The 20962-nt window shown below is 42.0% G+C and overlaps 1 protein-coding gene across 3 annotated transcripts in view; it reads left to right on the plus strand.

The window, feature by feature from the left end:
• Positions 1-9207, plus strand: part of RCAN1 (regulator of calcineurin 1) — a 594218-nt gene extending 585011 nt beyond the window's left edge. For all 3 annotated transcript variants that reach the window (XM_044071558.1, XM_044071559.1, XM_044071560.1), the window contains exon 4: positions 8020-9207. In XM_044071558.1, coding sequence (XP_043927493.1) covers positions 8020-8198 — 179 coding nt within the window. In that variant the 3' untranslated portion in view covers positions 8199-9207. The remainder of the gene's footprint in view (positions 1-8019) is intronic.
• The last annotated feature ends 11755 nt before the right edge of the window (positions 9208-20962 follow it).

Raw genomic sequence — 20962 nt, forward strand, 5'->3', positions numbered from 1 at the left:
AGGTGTGTTATATTGAAGATTTACCCCAAGGTTGGTGTGGTTTAATCACGGGGGTGAAGCATGAGTGATTAAACAAAGGCAATCATGGGTAAATCTCCAATATATCACACCCAGGAACTGGTTATTGTGTTATACAGTGACATTTTCCGTAAATAATGTGTATAATGGCACTGTGGTGTTCTTCCATTTTCTTTTTGTATCCTGGGGCTTTCTTGTTCCCACTCTTATGCAGTACATCAGTGCTTTGGAAAGGAACCAGTGGAGAAAGTTAGATGCCCTTTTTATTAAAAAATAAAATAAAATTTGAAATCCTGGCAGTTCAGAGGTATGAGAGAGAGAGACTGGGCAGAAATACAAGGATAATCAGTTAGGTTTCTTTAGATGTTCTTTGTGTTTCACTGTTGCAGCCATCACACTTGGGGTATCCTGCTAGGGGTAGCCCTCAGTCTGCCCGAATACCAGAGAATTAGTATTTCTGCATCGGTTGCTGTCGCTCCAGGACTGATGTCAGGTCGTCAGTGGAATAAAATCAGGCAGCCGACACCATTACATCAGTCTTTCTTACCGAGGAGCCCGAATCAGTAGCAGTTCGCACGAGTGCCTGTCGGCCGCTATCTGAGTTTTCATTTCCGAATTGAAGCTGAAGTCTTCTAAAGGTAAGTACCCTATTGGGGATCCTTTTTTCTTGTTCTAACCGATGTCAGAAAAAGTTAACAATTGTCTCACCTGTGGAAAGCAAATACCACACCAAGATTTCCATTCTTACTGCGTCACCTGTTTAGGCCCAGACCACGATGTCCCTCGCTGTCAGTTTTATGCTTTGTTCAACAGAAGAACTATACATCGTCGGGCCCTTATTGTAGCTGAATATTTTTGCTCTCGATCTACGTATTCCAAAATGGCTTCGGTAAGGCATTCGACTACCGATCTTCTGAAAAAACATAAGGATAAAGACAGAAACAGACCGCACAGGTGCAAAACAGCTGACGACGCTGCTGTTAAGCTAGTCGCCAGTCTGCCAGTCCTCAGTGAGGCGCTTTCGCAGACCCTGATGCCCACTTATGTGGATTCGCAGGCCGCTACTGAGACCCGTTCAGAGTCCAGTATGCCGTGAGACTCTTCTTTCACTAAGGATCCTGTGGATGTTTCTACCTTGGATGGGTCCAGAGCCGTTGAGCAGGCACCAGCTTCTGAGGAAGTTCTTCGCAATACCGATATTCGACAAACTGACGACTTCTTTCACATCTTCAGTTCTTTCTAAAACTTCAGAGTTTCTAAGGCCCAGGGGTATGAACTATGCCTAAAAAAACAATGACCCAAGATCAAGCACCTGCTTCCAAGCCTCAGTCTCAAATGCTTAAAATGGCAGAAGACCTTATCATGCTTATTAGTGGAAGCCAGCCTACCCATTCCAAAAGAAAAAGAGATTTGTCCCCAGCAGTTTTATCTGACCAGGAGTCCGATTACTCTAAGATTTCTGAATATGAAGACATGCAACCCTTGTCTGCTTATGAGGATTCAGATGCAGATGAATCCATTCTTTCTGCCTCTCCTCCAGAGGATTTTTCATTTGGTGAAACCCTACATACTTTAAGGGAGCATTTCCAATGGGAATGTCAGGACTATCCTCAGTCCAAATAGAGACTCAGTGAATTCTTAGATTTACCACAGCACATACCTTTAGCCATTCCCCCTGTCCTGGATGTTGTGGATGATGTCTTTATGGAATCCAGTTTAACTCCTGACACTCTCCCATCTGCTCCCAGGAAACCTGACGGGTATTACAGAGTCCCTGACTCACGCAAATTTCTTTTCAAAAATCCTACTGCTGACCCAAAAGTCATCTCCCAAGGACCTAAAGGAATAAAAGCAACCACAGCTAAGAATCCCACCCCCTCGGACAGGGATTCCCAAACTTTAGACAGATGGGATAAAAAGGTATACACCTCTGCAACTCTTGCCATTAGAGCACTAAATTGTCATTTCCACATGCTGAAATACCAGCAACATACAATGGAACTCCTTAAACAAAAAATATCTACCTTTCCGGCGTGTGCAGAAAATAAAGAATTACAGGAGCTTATGCATTCTGCAAGCCAAGTTACTAAACACACCTTGCAATGTGGCTTTGACGACCTAGAAGCATCCTGCAGGGCAGTAGTCACAGGTTCTGTACTTAGAAGGCATGCTTGGCTTAAGGAACAGACTTTGCCAGACAATGTCAAATCAAAACTATTGGACGCACCATTGTACAAAGGCAATTTGTTTGGCACCAAGGCAGAAGAGGTCTTAAAAAAGATGGAAAAAAAAGCTTAATCTATGCAGACAGTTAAAGACTTCTTACAGGTCCAGCCTCCGAGGTTTAGTAGGCATTGCCCCTCCAAGCACTGGTCCTTTCCGGCCCCCTCAAGGCCAGCTCAGACTAGACCTAGGGGAAACAGTCCCAGGGAATGCAGAGATTTAAGCAGTGGAGTTCCTCCATTTCAAAAACAGGGAGTGCTAAGCCACATCCTTATGGAAAGAACTCACAATGACTTCACAGCTCCACACCTTACCTCTGCTCTCCTCCCATGCAAAAAAACTGAGCCTCCATAACCAATGATCAGTGGATTCTCAACAGTGTCCCAGGGATACAAATTTTATTTCCACACACTGCCAACCCCAAAAGGGTTCCCAGATCTTCCCCCATACCAGTGGGCAGAGGCCCAAAACAAGTCCATTCCCTGATCTCCATTTGGGCAATACAGCCTGTTCCTGCAGACCAGATAGGCCAAGGTTTCTATTCCTGGCTTTTCCTGGTACCCAGAAAAGAGGGCACCTAGCGGCCAATCCTCAATCTATCAATTCTAAACACCTTCCTGGTGATACCAAAATTCAAAATGCTCACCCTCCAGCAGCTCCTTCCTATGCTATCCAAGAATGCTTGGTTAGCCACCCTAGACCTAAAAGAGGCCTATCTACACAGCCCAATCAGGGAGTCTTGCAGGAAATATCTATGCTTCAGGGCAGGATCTATGCTTTTTCAGTTCTCTGTGCTTCCCTTTGGCTTATCCAGTGCTCCCAGAGTTTTCACAAAATGCCTGGCTCCAGCCATTGCTTTTTGCAGACAAAGGAATATTCAAATTTACCCCAACATAGATGACTGCCCGATTCAGGCAGACAGTCAGGAAAAGTTGTTACAGCACCTAACCTTTGTAAAGGACCTGCTGACCTCCCTGGGGTATACTATAAATGAAAATAAATCCAAACTAGTCCCCACTCAAAAAATTGTATTCCTGGAGCAAGCCTGGACACAGCATTCCAGATGGCATTCCTTAATCCAGAAAAACAAGCCTATCTAACAGACTACTCTCAACTATCCACCAGAACCCAGTTATCCACAAGGAAAATCCTGCAAGCTCTAGGGTTCATGGCATCCTGCATTCTATGCATTCCATATGCCAGACTGCATATGAGGAACCTTTAGTGGTACCTAAAAAGCCTTTGGTGTCAACATTCTCAGGACCTGGAAACCATCATATCTATGATACCCTGTCTAAGGAAAGATTTTCTTTGGTGGGCAGCAGCATGCAACCACAACAAGGGCCTTCCCTTTTACAACCCCACGCCGCCCAGACCCTAACCACAGATACATCATGTTATGCCTAGGGTGCATACCTGAACGGCAGGTGCATTCAGTGCTATTAGAGCCCAAATCAAATGCATCTGCACATCAACCAAAAAGAGATGCTAGCTGTTCAGCACGCTCTGACAGCTTTCAGACCCCTACTCTCCCAGGGGCCTCTACTGATCAAAACAGACAATACCCCAGTGATGAGGTACATCAGCAAGCAGGGAGGAACTCGCTCTTATCCCCTCTGCAGGCTAGCCATTACCCTTTGGCACACAGCTTCAGCCATGCAAATTCACCTGCTAGCACAATTCCTGCCAGGCTCACAAAAATTTCTGGCAGACAACTTAAGTAGAAACCTCCTAGACCCACACAAGTGGCAGCTAGACCACAGCACCTTCAACCTTGTAACCCAGAAGTGGGGCACCCTGAAGGTGGACCTCATTGTCTCCCACAGAAATCACCAGCTCAGCAAATTCTGCACCAGGGAACCTCACAGCAAGGCCTGGATAGTGGATGCCCTATCCTTTCAATGGGTAAACCTCTCGATCTATGCATTTCCCCCTCTACCTCTACTTACAAGTGTACTACTCCAAAATAAGGGAGGAAAAACCAAGAGCACTCTTGATTTCCCCAGACTGGCCATGCCAGCACTGGTACCCACTGCTGCGCAGTCTGTCACCCCTGCCTCCATGGCACCTACCTCAGATCCCAACTCTCCTGACCCAGCAGAATGGAGAATTCATGCATCCACAATTGCAGACCCTGAACCTGGCAGCCTGGCTAATTCCCTGACCTCTCCTCCAGTTGCCAGCCTAAGCAAGCAAGTCCTGGATGTTATACGTGAGGCCACGTGCCCCAGCACTAGAAAATCCTATGCTGACAAGTGGAAAAGGTCTTGCACCTGGATCCAGGCTAAAGGAGCTGAAACAGCACAGCCCTTCCTACCTCTCATCCTGGATTACCTAGCAGACCTACTTCACAGGGGCCTGTACTTCTCTTCTATTAAAATTCATGCCTCTGCCATCTCTGCTCATTACAGCACAGAGCCACCTCTATTTTCTTAGCCTCTCATCAAACAGTTCCTAAGAGGGGCTAACAATTTAAGGCCACCCAGAAGTGCTCCTACCCCAGCTTGGGACCTTAACTTTGTGTTGGAAAAGCTCACATTTACCCCCCTTTGAGCCTGCAGCTTCAGCAGAGTTAAAATTCTTCTCTTAGAAAACAGCCTTGCTTCTGGCCATCACTTTAGCTAGAAGAGTTTCAGAGCTACAAGCACTTATGGTTGTAGAGCCCTTCATCATTTTTCATGCTGATAGGGTCTCCCTCAGGACTAACCCAACTTTCATGCCTAAAGTGGTGTCCAGTGTGGCTCTCAACCAATCTATTCATTTGCCCACCTTTTTCCCTAACCCACAAAACAAGGGGGAAAGGATTCTGCATTATCTAGATGTGCCAGACAGCTCAGATTTTACCTGGATAGGACTAAGTCCTTTATGAAAGCTGACCAATTGCTAGTGAGCTTTGCAGCAGGGGCAGAGGGCAAGGCCATATCCAAACAAGCAATCTCCACATGGATAGCACACTTATCCATTTTTGCTACAAATACCACGGGAAACCGCCCCCTAAGGGGATCAGGACGCATTCCACCAGAGAAACCTCCACCTCTGCAGTTTTTCTCATAGGGGTCCCTACCAGGGACATCCTGGAGGCTGCAGCATATAGTTCTGTTCATACCTTCACCAAGCATTACCACCTATCTGCCTTCTCCAAATTCAGGGCAGGATCTGTAACTGCAATCTTGCAGGGCATCCTAGCCAGCCCCCAGTCTTCTTGACTGCCTCCACCCTTTTCTTCAGCTTTGGGAATCAACCCAAGTGTGATGACTGCAACAGTGAAAGATGAAGAACATAGTACAGTTGTGTACACTTACCATAAATGTAGATGTTCAAGTGCATTCACTGTTGCAGTCCTGGTTTCCCACCCTCCATGCCTCTTGTCTGTCTTTCTTTCTATTCCTCATTCCGTACAGGGATTTTTGGTATTTACTTTCTACTGGTGGTGTTCTTCCACCATAACCTACCTCCCTGTTTGGGGGCTCCTGACATTTGGGACAAGAAAAACTGATGTAATGGCATCGGCTGCCTGATTTTATACCACTGACAACCTGATGTCAGTCCTGAAGCAACAGCAACCAACGCAGAAATACTAAGCCTCTGGTATTCGGGCCGACTGAGGGCTAACCCTGGCAGGATAACCCAAGTGTGATGACCGCAACAGTGAATACACTTGAACATCTACATTTATGGAAAGTGTACACAACTGTACTTTTTGCATAAAGTACCTGATTTTCCTTGTATTTTGTCTGTCATGTCTCTCTGTCGTACCTCTGAACTGTCCATATTTCAAAGTTTATTTAAAAAAAACTCAAGGAAACTGGAAAGCATAACATAACATTTAATAGTAGAAGAAAGTCCAGACGACCAGACCTTTTTTTTTGTGTTTGTATATGCTCAGTTTTACAACGGGCATGTTGGTTGAGCTGACCAATCAGCATGCACGTTTTTAAATGTTATTGGCCAATAATTGTATAATAACTCCTCTACTACATCAGGCATCTGCAGTTAGACAGCATGGTGATTTGACCATCAGAAAATTCTTCTCCTTTGAGTACTGTGTTAGCTTTCTAGCTCTCATGTTCCCCTGAGTCGAATAGCTAGGCCTTAAAGTTAATGTGGTTAAGATCACAGTAATGCTTGTTGGCACCTAGAAGCAGAATGTGAAACACCTCTAGCCCACAGTCCATTAGACAGTCCCAAAATTAGAAGTATCTGTGTGTTTGGCCAGACCCATCTCTAACCTTGACCACCAACGCACACAGTCTAGGCAATAAAGTCTGTGTTGCACTGTGTGTTTGCTACAGTGTGAGTAGCTTTCTGTCAAAAAGGTAAGTGTGCTGTGAGGAAGGTGGGTCCTGTTCCCAAATGCAGAGTATGCCCTTCAGCTATTACTGCTTCTTCATTTCGTAGGCAACAAAGGCTACTAACTGTGTAGGACAAAATCTTTAGATATGTAGTAGGTACCACCACTGTCTCTCCACTAAAGAAGTTGGATGGATACCTGCTATCTTTGGCATTACTCTCTTTCCTTGTATCCTCCTATCTAAAATATTAAATGTTAAATTCTGCATTATCTTGATACATCAGATTTCAGTTAAACGGAGCTCAAGGTCTCTTTAATTAGGTGATTCTCTGCCTGTGTTTGTGGTAGTTCCAAATTTTCATTATCTAGCAGTGCCAGTACCTTCTTCTTAAGAGGTCCAGCATTCTAGAACTCCCTTTCTAACGGCATCAGGCTGCATATCACTCGTGTCCATCGTCTGCACTCAACTCAGAGTTCTCCTTCAGCGAACTTTATAATGCTGCTCATGGCATATTAGCTCTTTCATGAATCTGCAGGTCCATGGCAGGTGGAGCACACTAGTTTTGTAGTTGAAATCCTGTGTCGTATTTTAACAGCATTGTAGAGGTTTACCTGTATTCATTTGAGGTACAAGATCACAAGTTACACTTTTCCAAAAATTATTTTCTGAAAAGTATAACTTGAAAAATACAAGAAAACCTTTTTTTTTCAAGGTAGAAGCCTGCATATACCCTTCCATGTGGGGGATCGCCCCCTCCCAAACCTCATAACTGGTATAGCAACCCCATGGTTACACTATAGTGGAGAAAAAGGAAAAAAAAGGAAAAATGCAATGTTTGTTGACACAATCCAGCAAACTGCAGTAAAGTGAACCACTGCATTCAAAATTTGAAGTACAAACCCTCAGTTGAATATGCCAGAGTGAAGTGTAGGTAAGTTATATATTAAACTAGCCTAACAACTTTACTGGGAAGATTCTCATTTGGTTTTCTCTGATGGATTCTATAACTGACGCTTGAGTGTAAAACAATCCCAAAAGATTCAGCTCACTTGTGTGCAAAGTAAATAAAAATGCCTGAAAGATTCCTTGCAGTCATGTTATGTTGTTGTTGATTTATAGTTGCAAGTATGATGATGCTGGTTCCTTTTTGGTTATGTGGTTATGTCATAATGTACCAGAACTTTGGTTTTGCTCTTCATTTACATATTGTTGTAAACTTCAGCTTTATTAATGCTTTTAACTGGCGTGTATTTGTCAGCCACTGAGACCAAAAATGGAGATGTGCATCCAAATGGCAGCAGTCAGAGGACAGGACAGATTTTGTACAATTAATTGTCCATTGTCATTTTAAATTCACATTGTATACGTTGAAAGTTTCATATTGTGTCACAGTCAGGAATCTGTGAATGTGTAAGTAAAGCAATTAATGTACCTAGTATGTGGACAACAAAAGCTTTATTTTAACCTGTTTAATAACATTTTGCAGGAGAAAAGTATGAGCTACATGCTGCAACTGATACCACACCCAGCGTTGTCGTGCATGTCTGTGAAAGCGACCCTGAATCTGAGGATAGCAGCCTTGACTATGACGACAGGACAAAGAAACCAAAATTTAAGATAATTCAGACAAGAAGGCCAGAGTATTCCTCCTCTCACTTGAGCTGAACCACCGATTTTCGTAACATGAAGAGAAAGAAACTCCTTGGCGATAGTTGTGGTTCAGTTGTGGCAGACAGCCTTGGTTGCAGCAAAAAGTAATGGTAAAACATCAAGCATCCGGTTTTAGTTGGATCCGCATCAAGCCTGAAGGTTTACACTGTGCTTAACTTTTTAGGTTCTTTTGTGCTGCAGAGCTGCTCATAATAAAGAACTGGTGATGACCTCACTGTGATGATGTCAAAAGAGCAGAGACCAAATGGGGGCCTTAGGTGAAGACTGTGTACTATACATGGCACTGCTGGGTTTTCTTGTTTTGGCTTTGCTTTAATTTTCTAGTTTTTCATCGTTATAAAAGGAGCTGGAAGTTAGCATTGATCCTTTTTTTTTTTTTTTTTACATTTGTAGCATATCAGTATGTAGTGAGTATAAACAGAATACTGTGTGAGGAAGAATCGAGATCGGCATATTCATAATGTATAAGACAGTTGAGATAGAAATTATTTTTACGCTAATTTGATTTATGCATGTATTCAAAGATGCGAGTCCTACACTGGTTTACATACTTTTGTGTTTTACATTATCATGGAGAAAGACTGATGCTGTGAAGTATGCGTTTTTGTACATGTCAATAGTACGCCATCCCTTTCAGTGGAACATGAAGTATGGAAGGAAATGTTGTTTTCTAACAGCACTTGTGGTTCACTTACAGATCACATTTCCTTTCTTGAGGGCAAGTCGTGTTACTTTTTGCAGTGTATATCATCTGTCTGAGAGACTGTAAAAAAAAAAGAAAAAAAAGAAACAAAGCGTACTCAAGAGATGCATACCCAGACAGCAGTTTACTTATCTTTATTTAAAAATGTTTCGATATTTGTTTAAAAATGGTTTTGCCTTTGCTTGTCCATATGTTAATGCCTACAAAATAGTTTTCTCTTGCATCCTTTAGATTTTCTGTAATGAAAGGGTTAAACATACTGAAAGTTATGGGAAATAAACTGTCTTTCCTACAAGAAAACTGGAAGAAGCATGTTTTATGTGCATCGTGAAGTATTGCAGTGACAATTAATTTATGTTAGAATCTTTTCACTGCCTTTTGTTTGACTAGATATAGTACATTTTTGTCTATTTGAACATCCCAGGACTGAAAATGCATTGTTAAAACACACACGTTTATTCTGTTTTTAAATGGTATTGTTGCCAATTTACAGATTTCTAAAAGATGCCATCTGGTGGTCATTACTTGGTGCTGCAGATATATAGAGCTCTGCCTGGCAATACAATCACTGTTTATATCTTTTCATGTTTATTAGTGAATTGTCTCCTTGTAGTGATGGAGGGGCTTCTTCACCTTATAGAACCTTCAGTTTTCAAAGGTCTGCTACAGCAAACAGCTCTAGGGTGAGGGCCAAACAAAGACCTGAAGTTCATCGTGTTTCACTGTTGCAGTCATTACTCTTGGGTTACCCTGCTGGCAGGCTACCCTCAGTCGGCCCGAATTCCAAAGTCTAGGTCCGGCGTCGGTTGCTGTCGCCTCTTCCCTAACGTCAGTGCGCCAGGGATATAAAAGATGCAGCCGACGCCATTTTCTTCAGTCTTTCTTGCCACGCGGTGACTGAAGCTAAAGCAGTTCGCAAGTGCCGATCAGCCGACTCCTGAGATTTTCAAATCCGAATTTCAGAACCGAAGTCTTCATTAAAGCTAAGTACCCCGTTGGGGAAAACTTTTTTTTCTTGCTCCAGACCGATGTCAGAAAAAGTTAACAATTGTATTTCTTGTGGGAAGCAAATACCGCATAAGGATTTTCACTCTTACTGTATTCCTTGCCTAGGCACTCATCACAACGTTGCTAGCTGTCGGTTTTGTGCTAGATTTAACCAACGCACTATCAAGCGTCGGTTTGATTTTGCATTTCATTACTTTGGCTGAAGATTTAATTATATAATGCCGTCGGAACAGCCGACGACCGGAGGTTTACAAAAAAACGCAAGGACACGGATAGACACCCGAGGTCCAAAACCGACAACTAAGCCTCTACTAGGCCAGTCGCCGGTTTGCCGGTTCTCAGTGAGGCGCTTTCGCAGCCCCTGGCACCTGCTACCTCAGAGCCACAGGCTGCTACCGACTCCCACGTGGAGCCGACTGGGCCTCTGGAAACTCAAGGTATTGGACACTTGGAAATCACTCCCTCAGATGGGTCTGGAGCCGCTGAGCAGGCATCGGCTTCTGAGGGTGTCTTCAGACCTACACAACTATATATTAAGCCATCTTCAGCTTCAAAGACAAAGACTAAAGCAGCTCTAAAGACAAAGAAACAAGTACAGCATTCTCCTACTCAGACTTCCATGCCTAAAAAACAGATGCTCAAAATGGCCAAAGACCTAATTACTTTGATCAGGGGCTCCCATCCCCCTCCTGATAAGAGGCCTAGGCAACTGACAGAGTATGATTCTTCTGATCAGGTATCTATTTCCTCTGATTCTTCTTCTGAACAGGATTACTCCATGCTTCCCTATGAGGATTCTGATGCTGAAGAATCCATTCCTTCAGCCTCTCCTCCTGAGAATTATTCTTTTGGGGAAACACTGCATACTATGAGGGAGCATTTCCACTGGGAGAGCCAAAATTATTCTGAATCTAAGAAAAGGCTCAGAGACTTTCTGCTTCTTCCTCAGCACAGACCCCTTGCTATTCCACCTGTTCTAGACATTGTAGATGTATTTTCAGAGTCCGGTCTGTCCCCTGACTCTTTACCCCCTGTGTCTGCTAAGCCAGACAGATACTACAGGGTCCCGGATTCTCATAAATTCCTATATAAAAACCCCACTGCTGACCCAGAAACTATATCTCAGGGTCCCAAGGGGGTTAAAGCTTCCACTGCAAAAAACCCTGTCCCCTCTGATAGGGATTCTAGGGCTCTAGACAGATGGGGGAAAAAAATTTACACTTCTGCCACCCTGGCTGTAAGGGCTTTTAATTGTCAGTTTCATATGCTTAAATATCAGCAATATTTAATGTCACTACTTAAACAGAAAATGTTGACAAATACTGAATGTTCAGAGAACAAGGAATTGCAGGATTTATTGCATGCAACTGAACAAGTGGGAAAGCATACTTTGCAATGCGGTTATGATTCAGGCCTCCTGCAGGGCCGCTGTTACAGGTTATGTTATTAGAAGGCATGCTTGGTTAAAGGAACAGAATCTGCCTGATCATGTTAAAGCAAAATTATTAGATGCACCATTACAGCATGATACTTTGTTTGGTACTAAAGCAGAAGAGGTGTTGAAAAAAATGGAGGATAAAGCAAAATCCATGCAGACAGTCAAGGATTTCTTACATGTACAGCCACCCAGGTTTAGCAGGAACTGGCCTTCGAAAAATTAGTCCTTTCCTGTCTTAGACAGACCACAAAGAGGCAGATACAGGCATCCCAGAGGCAGGTCTCAGCCCCAAGGCTCATACAGGCCTAAACAATGGGGTGCTCCTACCTCCAAAAGCAGAGAAGACAAATGACAACCTTACAGGAAACAGTCCCAATGACTTTCCTCTACCAGTTCCAAGCAGTTTTCTTTTGACAGCCCCCTTAAGGGGGAAAATTAGCACTTTTTTCATCAAATTGGCAAATAGTTACCCAAGACAAATAGGTCCTGAACATAGTGTCCCAAGACTACAGGTTCCATTTTCACACTCTACCAAGGTCAAAGGGCATGCCAGACCTGCCACACAATCAATGGGCAGAGGCACAAAAGCAAATTACAGCCCTCATGGACATGAGGGACATTCAGCAAGTACCACAACAAGAGCAAGGGCAAGGATTTTACTCCAGACTTTTCCTAGTTCCTAGGAAGGACAAATTCTGGAGACCAATTCTGGACAACTCTATACTAAATACGTTTCTGGAAGTTCCAAAATTCAAGATGTTGACTCTACAGCAGCTACTGCCCATGCTAGCCAAGAGAGCTTGGCTCGTAACTTTGGTCCTAAAAGAGGCATACCTGCATGTTCCAGTCAGACAAACTTGCAGAAGATACCTCAGATTCATAGCTGGCTCAATGCATTACCAATTCTCTGCACTGCCCTTTGGCTTATCTACTATGCCCAGGGTCTTCACAAAATGCCTGGCACCAGTAATTGTGTTTTGCAGACAAAAAGGAATTCAAATATATCCCTACTTGGACGACTGCCCAATTCAAGCAGAGAACAAACACACTCTTCTAAATCATCTGGCGTTTGTAAAAAGATTACTAATTGGCCTAGGGTACACAGTAAATGAAAAGAAATCAAAACTAGTGCCCTACCAAGAGATAATATTCCTGGGTGCAATCTTAAATACAACTGCTTAGATGGCTTATCACACGCCAGACAAGCAAAAACAACTGACTACTTACTTCAAGAAATTGGCAACAAAAACCCACTTATCTGCAAGGAAAATCCTGCAGGCCTTTGGTTTCATGGCATCCTGCATTCTACTAATTCCATGTGCCAGACTGCATATGAGGAAACTACAATGGTATCGGAAAAGTGTTTGGACTCAGCATTGCCACAGCCTGGAGACAGTAATTGCACTCATTCCCTGCCTACAACACGAGTTTTGATGGTGGACAGAAGCCTGTCACCACAACGAAGGTCTGCCATTCACTTTACACACAGCCAGACAGACACTGACAACGGATGCATCAGATTATGCCTGGGGGGCCCATATGGCAGAAAAATGTATTCAGGGGACATGGCTTGCAAATCAGATGCATCTTCACATCCATCAAAAAGAGATGCTAGCTGTTTAAAATGCCCTTACAGCTTTCAAGGACCTGCTTCATCCAGGACAGTTACTGATAAAGACAGACAACACTACGGTCATGTGGTACATAAACAAGCAGGGAGGTACATATTCCTACCCCCTCTACAGACAAGCAATGACCTTATGGGACACAGCATTGGCTTTTCAAGTTCACCTGCAAGCACAATTCCTGCCAGGAAAAACAAATACTCTGGCAGACGAACTAAGCAGAAACCCCATGGATCCCCACAAATGGAAACTGGATCCACAAGTCTTCAGCATGATAATAAGGAAATTGGGGATGCCCAGACATAGATCTATTTGCCTCCCCTCACAACTGTCAATTGCAGAGATTTTGCTCAAGGATTTATCACAAGCAAGCATGGAAAGTGGACGCCCTATCATTCAGCTGGAAAAAACTAACAGTATATGCTTTTCCCCCCACTGCCTCTCCTTCCCAGAATACTCATAAAGGTCAGACAAGAGAAGCCAAAAATGATACTGATTGTACCAGACTGGCCACGCCAGCACTGGTACCCAATCCTAAAGAGCTTGTCTCAAGGTCCAGCATGGATATTGCTTCAAACTTCTGACTAGCTGACCCAACAAAACAATCAAATCCTGCACAGCCAACTCAGGACCTTAAATCTGGCAGCATGACGGATAATGTAGCCATTCAGAACACTCCTCTTTCAAAAGCTGTTATGGATGTTATCTTGGAGGCCATGCGGCCCAGTACCAGAAATTCTTATGCAGAAAAATGGAAGAGATTCTGTGGTTGGAACCAGGAACAAGGCATTGACACATCTGTGCCAAATATTCCTCAGATTTTACAATACCTAACTGAAATGCTGAACAAAGGCCTTTCTTTCTCATCAATTAAGATTCATGCCTATGCCATTTCAGCACATTACAACACGGGACCACCTATCTTTTCTCATCCTTTAATAAGGCAGTACCTCAGAGGGGCCAAAAACATTAGGCCTCCAAGGAGAGCACCAATTCTGGCCTGGGACCTCAATTATGTTTTGGAAAAACTCACACTGCCTCCTTTCAAGCCAGCATCAACAGCAGATATAAAATTCTTATCCTGGAAAACAGCTCTGCTCCTAGCAATAACCTCTGCAAGGCGAATCTCGGAGTTACAAGCACTCATGGCTGTGGAACCTTTCATTATTTTTCATCCAGACAGGGTTTCTCTGAGGACAAACCCTACATTTATGCCTAAGGTGGTGTCCAGTGTGGTCCTCAACCCAACCATTCACTTTCTTACCTTTTACCCAAATCCACAGAACAAAGGTGAGAAAATTCTGCATTCTTTGGACATACACAGGCAGTTGCACTTCTACTTGGACAGAACTAAAGCTTTCAGAAAGACTGCACAACTTTTAGTGTCATATGCTGCAGGATCACAAGGAAAGGCTGTTTCCAAATGGATAGGCCATTGCATCCATTTCTGCTATTTTCAACATGGCAAATCAATGCCTAAGGGCATTAGGCCTCATTCCACCAAAGCAGCAGCCACTTCAGCAGCCTTCCTTAGAGGAGTACCGATCAAAGATATCTTAGAGGCTGCAACTTGGAGCTAAGTGCACACCTTTACAAAGCACTACCACTTGCCTCTCTACTCCAAGTCCAGAGCAGGTTTCGCCACTGCAGTTCTGCAGGGCCTCATAACCTCTCCTAATCCTATTTAGCCCAGCCATTCTCAGCTTTGGGATTCTACCCAAGAGTAATGACTGCAACAGTGAAACATGATGAACATAGTACAGTTGTGTACCTACCGTAAATGTAGATATTTGAGTGTATTCACTGTTGCAGTCCAGGTTACCCACCCACCATCCCCCTTCTCTTTGCTGGGACTTATCTGCACTTCTCTATTCTATACAACCTTTTTGGTGTATTTGCTTGTAGATGAAGGAAATGTTATTTTTGTGCTTGCGTTTCTTATTGGTATAATTTTCAGCTACCTATTTGGGGCACCTGACATCTGGGGCAAGAAAAACTAAAGAAAATGGCCTTGGCTGCTTCTTTTATACCCCTGGCACACTGACGTCAGGGAAGAGACGACAGCAACCGACGCCGGACCTAGACTTTGGAATTCTGGCCGACTGAGAGTAGCCTGCCATCAGGATAACCCAAGAGTAATGACTGCAACAGTGAATACACATGAACATCTACATTTATGGTTGGTACACAACTGTACTTTAAGTTACAGGTCCTTATGATTGTGAAAAAGACTGTTCCCAGAATAGTGTTATCTCAACCAATCCCTGCATCAAGTCTGGGGTGGTGTCTTCAGTCAAAAACCTAATGGCTGGGCCACACACAAAATCTCTGGACTAGCCCTGAAATGGTTATGTGACCACTTGCTATGGTGAAGGGTGAATGTTGGGGGCTGTGGCAACTGTCTTATAGATGTGAAAAGGAAAGATTGAGGCAACCTAGACCCAGACAATGCAGAAGTGTCTTTAGGTGGTGAAGGAATTTAATCTACTAAAAGAAGTAGAAAAGTATTATGTGCATCTAGTTCAACTCTCCTCTCTGCACAATGTAAGTTCATTTAGTCTGGTCTCTCTGTCTTGTAGCTGCTTGTGAGAGCTCCTAGGTGATTGTGGTAATTCAGGTGTGCAGGGAGAGCTCTTCCTGCTGAAAAAAGATGGAATTCTGAGTGTAGCTGCAAGGTACAGAGAGGAAAATTCCTGCATGTTTCATGAAACTCTTAACCCATAAGCTTGGGCTTACGAACCTAACAGCTGTATGAAGTATTCAGCCTTTTTATATAGTAGGGCTGGAGTGCACAAGAGTATACCGCTTCTTTACTCTGTAGTCTTACTTGAGCTCCTGAAGGGAATTACAGAGAAATTAGGAGGAGTGCTACTTGGAAGAAAAGCGTACAAAACTGAACCCATGCAGTGGATTGTTGTTAAACACACAAGGTTCATGGCAGACATCACAAGGAAACTCAAAAGTGTTAGCTAGTATCAAAGCACCTTGAAATGAAGGCCAAAGACAGACTTTGTAGACATTTTGTCTGACCTGAGGATATTAGTTTTGTACAAAGAGATGAAAAAGTACAGCCAGAGGTGTTGGAGGCACTGGCAAAGGTTTGGGCAATATGGCTAACATGTTTCTTGGATGTTGTGTGGAAGGAGGAACAGTATCTATTAAGAAAGGAGACCAGTGGGTATGCAGCAGATATGGAAGAGAGAGAGTCTCAGCCTGTCTGGATAAGTATCGGCTGAAGACGAAGCTCTAGCCAATAATTAAACCACATATTTGGGTGGAATAGTGTGGATTTCATCCAGGTTGTGGAACAGTGGTGTAGAACAGAGCTTGTGTTGTAACTTTAAGTAGCATTTCAAAGTGAGGCCACATGCATATAAACAGAGAGCACGTGCAGGCAGCAGTGCTACTTTGAGAGAGCAGCCAGAGTGTTAACATGCATGAGTGCAGTAGTCAATCTGTTTATAAGTTTATTTAACTTTAAATTACTAAGCCTCAATCATGATGTGTTTGTATATAATAAAGCTGCTTGAACTGAACGCACAACTGTTCATTTGTTTTATCCTGACTGGGCAAGCAACATGGTGTCAGAATGGGATCAAGAGTGAAACTTCTTCAAGCCATAAGGTGCAGAGTTAACGGTGGAGGTATATTGAGCAGGTTAGGTGATACAGTGCTCAAACAAAAAAAAGTCAAAAATGAATTTTAGGTAATAAAATACTCATGTAAATGATTTATTTCATAAAGAAAACAAATACAATGCATTCGCAAAGCAGAAAACGCATTATTAATCAAAAGCAAAGCACAAGACATATTACGAAAAGCACAAAACGCATTATTTGAAATACTTATGAGTGCATTCAGAACTATTTCTGATTTGCATAACGAGCATGTTAAAAGTATAACAAGCATGATAAAAGTCAAATGAGCCTAACGGGTACAATATGTGGGCAAAGTGAGCATGGAAAAGCAAAGCAACTACATTTACTAGTAAACGACTGTTTCTACTATTTTGCATTGACTAAAGCTATTTAGAGTATAACTAGACTTGTTTGAAGTGTTTGCAGTGTGTGCTTTATTATAGTGCAGTTATTTCAAAGAGTTTGCTGTGTGCAAAGAACAGTTATTTTGCAAGGTGCAATCAGAATACAGTCATTTTGAAAAGTTTCTTGTGCTGTGTACATTTTATTCGTAGAGTGCATTAATTTCAAAGTGTTTTTTACACTGTATAGGGTTATTTTGCAAAGTACAGCCATTTGGAGACGTTTCTTGTGCTGTGTACAATTTATTTGCAAAATGCAGTCATTTCAAAGTGTTTCTTACACTGATAAGGGTGGTTTTGCAACATACAGTGATTTCAAGGTGTTCTTGTGCTAAAGAAACTTATTTTACAAAGTGCAGTTATTTCAAAGATTCTGTTGTGCTTTTGAGCATAGTTACAAGTTTCTGTCATAAATTTCTGATATATAGTGTGTGTGTGTGTGTGTGTGTGTGTGTGTGTGTGTGTGTGTGTTTGTACATAATTCCAAGGGCCTTTATTACTGTGGATTTGCCTGGCAGGGGCATTCACAGACCCAGTCCACTTGTGTTAGATCATAATATTGCAGAGAATTGGAGAGTATTTGAGCAGGTGTACGATATTTTCATACAATCAGCTTTTTCTGACAAAGATGCATGCACAAGGGCATTTATTCTGCTTAAGCTACCAGGTTCAGAAAGAGAGCATTCATTTGTGTATGCACCAGCAGGATATGCAGGACAAGGGTAAAACCGTCATATTGTTGTACAAGCTGAATCAAGGGAGGACCCTGAGTGCTTGAAGCATAAATTTAGAGAAATGTTGTAACCCCCAGCCAGATGTTACATTGGAGAGGCACTTATTTTATACAAGAGACCAAAAGCCAGGAGAAACTTTTGCAACTTACATTAATGACATGAGAAAAAAATTTAAAACGTGCAGGTTTGGTGATTTGAAAGACGAGCTGATAAAAGACAAGCTTGTGTGTGGTAATAATGCAGTGAGAAAGATTTTGCTTCAAGACAGTGATTTAATGTTAAGCAAAGCCCTAGAGATTTGTCAGATACATGAGCTTACAGAAAGGCACACAAATATGCTTGCAGGTGATAAGAGCATGGTTTCAGCAGCCTGTAGAGCAAACATAGACAGCATGCAGCACATGGCTAACAGAAACAGCCCCAAGCACATGGTTGCTGCCTCCCCTTCAGGATTTCCAGGGAGAGACCGTTCCTTTCCAGCATTCAGTGCAGCATAAGGGTGAGTCAGCAAAACCCATGTCAAGTCTCATTGTTAACTGTCATAATTCTGGTGCCAATAATGAGTCCAAAAGAGAGACATGCTTAGCATTTGGTCAGCAATGCCACAAGTGTAAAAACAGAACCACTTTCAAAAGCTTTGTAAATCAAACAACCCTCATTCATTTATTTTGAAAGGTCACTCTAAAAAGCAAGTTGATCATATAGAAAGCTGCAACTCTACTTTCTAAGTAGATAGTGTATCAGTGGTTGGTGAAAAGATTAATGCAGCAGATTTGTTGGCAAAACATGAAGTGTTTTCTACTGTCCTGATCAATGGTAAACCCACAAAGCTCAAAGTGGACACTGGTTCAAAGTGCAATGTTATGTCAGCAGAAAGATTTGCTAGAGTAAGAGCATGTGAACAACTTAATTTGGCCAATTGTGTGAAGCTTGCTGCTTATGGAGGTGAAGAGATTCAAACCAAAGGCTCAGTACTACTTTCATGCTGTTCAGTTGGGAGCAGTTACAGCTTGCAGTTTTATGTAGTCAGAATACCTGTGCAGTCATTATTAGGTCTCAGGGACAGTTTAAGAATGAAACTGTTAGCTTGTGCTTCCTATTACAATATTATTAATGTCAACTTCTGACTCCATGTTCTAAAATGTATTTCGTCGCTTCTTCAAGCAACCCTATACTTTTGTACATTGTTTTTGTCTTTCTGTATGTTTTTGTTGCTTTTGTTGGAGCTTTTCTCCCCGGGCCTCCGCTGAAAATGGACATATATCCAGTTGGACTATCCCGGTTAACAAATGTAAAATAAATAAATAACTGCTTTCTTTTACCAAAGAAGTCCATCATGTAAGCACATGTCCTAGTTCTAGTTTCACCGATGCTGTTTTCACAGAGTATGCTGATGTTTTCGAAGACAAGCTAGGTAAACTTCTAGTTGTGTACTGCATGAAATTAGACCCAGAGGTTGGTCCTTTGGTCAGACCAGCGAGAAGAGTTCTGATAGCTCTGCAGGACAAAGTCAAAGTCCAGTTAGATAAAATGGTGCAGCAAGGTGTGATTTGTCCAGTTACAGAACCAACTGAATGAGTGTCTTCCATGGTAGTTGTTCATAAGAAAAGAATTTTGAAAATTTACTGGAAAAAGCCAAAATGTTTGAAATGCTTAAAGATGAAAATACCTATGAAAGGGTATCTTTGAATGAATTCAAAATAGCACACAAGAAACTTACTTTATGTTTGAATGATTGATGTTAGAAGGACTTGTAGGCATTGAAACCTTAAACTACTTGTATGTTGATAAACCTAAAGTTCCCTATATTTTTGGTATACCTAAAGTCCACAAGAACCACACAGATCCCCCCTTGAGGCCTATTGTCTTGGCTGAAGGCTCCCTAACAGCTCCTTTAGCAAAGTATATAGATGTCCATTTGAAACAAACAGTGATGGACAATCCAAGCATTTTAAAAGATTCCTGGGATTTTTTAAGACACATAAACAATACTAAACAAGCGAACACTTCGAATTTTATCACATTGGATGTGGTAGACTTGTTTACATGTATTCCTCACGATACAGGTCTAGCTTGGTTTGGGGAATTTCTTGAAAATAAAAAAGTATTCCTTTTAAAATGTTCCGTACTTGTTTAGTACTTATGGATTTAATTTTGATGAACAATTTTATATATTTCCAGGGGGAGTATTACAGGCAGAAAAAAGGGGTAGCTATGGGTGCACACTGTGCACCCATATATGCCAACATCATTTTACTCCACTGGGAGAATAATTTTGTTTTTAACTCTGACTTTTGACAGTACTGGAATTATTATGGTCATTTTTTTAGACGATATATGTTTTTTTTTGGAATAGTTCTGTAGAAAAATTTTCAGAATTTTATGAATTTATTTCTTGCACAACTGAATTTTTGAAGTTTACTTACCATGTTGATTATAATGAGCTTTGTTTATTAGATGTAAATATTCAGAGAACCAACAGGGATTTTAAATCCAAAATTTAAAGAAAGGGAACTTTTTCTTATACATATCTACATTACACCAGCTCCCACCCACCATACCAGAAGAAGGCGATTGTAAAAGGGTAAAAGTTGGTGAGAGCAAGTAGAATGACCTTGGATGAGCATGATTTTCAGCAGGAATGTGAATTCATTACAAACATGTTCAAGGAAAGAGGATATCTGGGGGATCTTTTACAAAAAGTCACTTCTGAAGTGAGGGATGCTAGGGCATCTAGGTTTTTACCTATTTTAGGAAACATAGATTTTGTAGTGGACACGTTTAAAGTAAATACAGAGACTCAACTGGAAGGTAAATGCTACCAGTCAGCTTTGGCCATTACATGTGAAGGGGAGAGTAATTTGAATAGGGAATATTATATGTGATGAATGGAAAAAAATTGCAAATTTATCTGATTTAAAATTGAATTTTGAACAACCTCTTAAACTGGTATACAGGAAGGGACGGAATATTAAGAACATTATTGAGGGAGATAACTATGGTTTACACAATACTAATAAGAAAGGGACACGTAACACTGTCCTCATTGTGTTAACGTCAAGGAAGGTGACACTATATTTTTGAAAAGTAGAGGCAAATTAATTACCACCAAGGGCTTTGCCAATTGTAATACTAGTGGTGTGGTATATATTGCCTTATGTGGAACATGTGACTCCTTCTATATTGGTAAAACTGAACGAAAACTGAAGCA

This window comes from Protopterus annectens, chromosome 5.part0 (assembly GCF_019279795.1).
Source record: "Protopterus annectens isolate FY-2018-M chromosome 5.part0, PAN1.0, whole genome shotgun sequence".
Classification (NCBI taxonomy): domain Eukaryota; kingdom Metazoa; phylum Chordata; order Ceratodontiformes; family Protopteridae; genus Protopterus; species Protopterus annectens.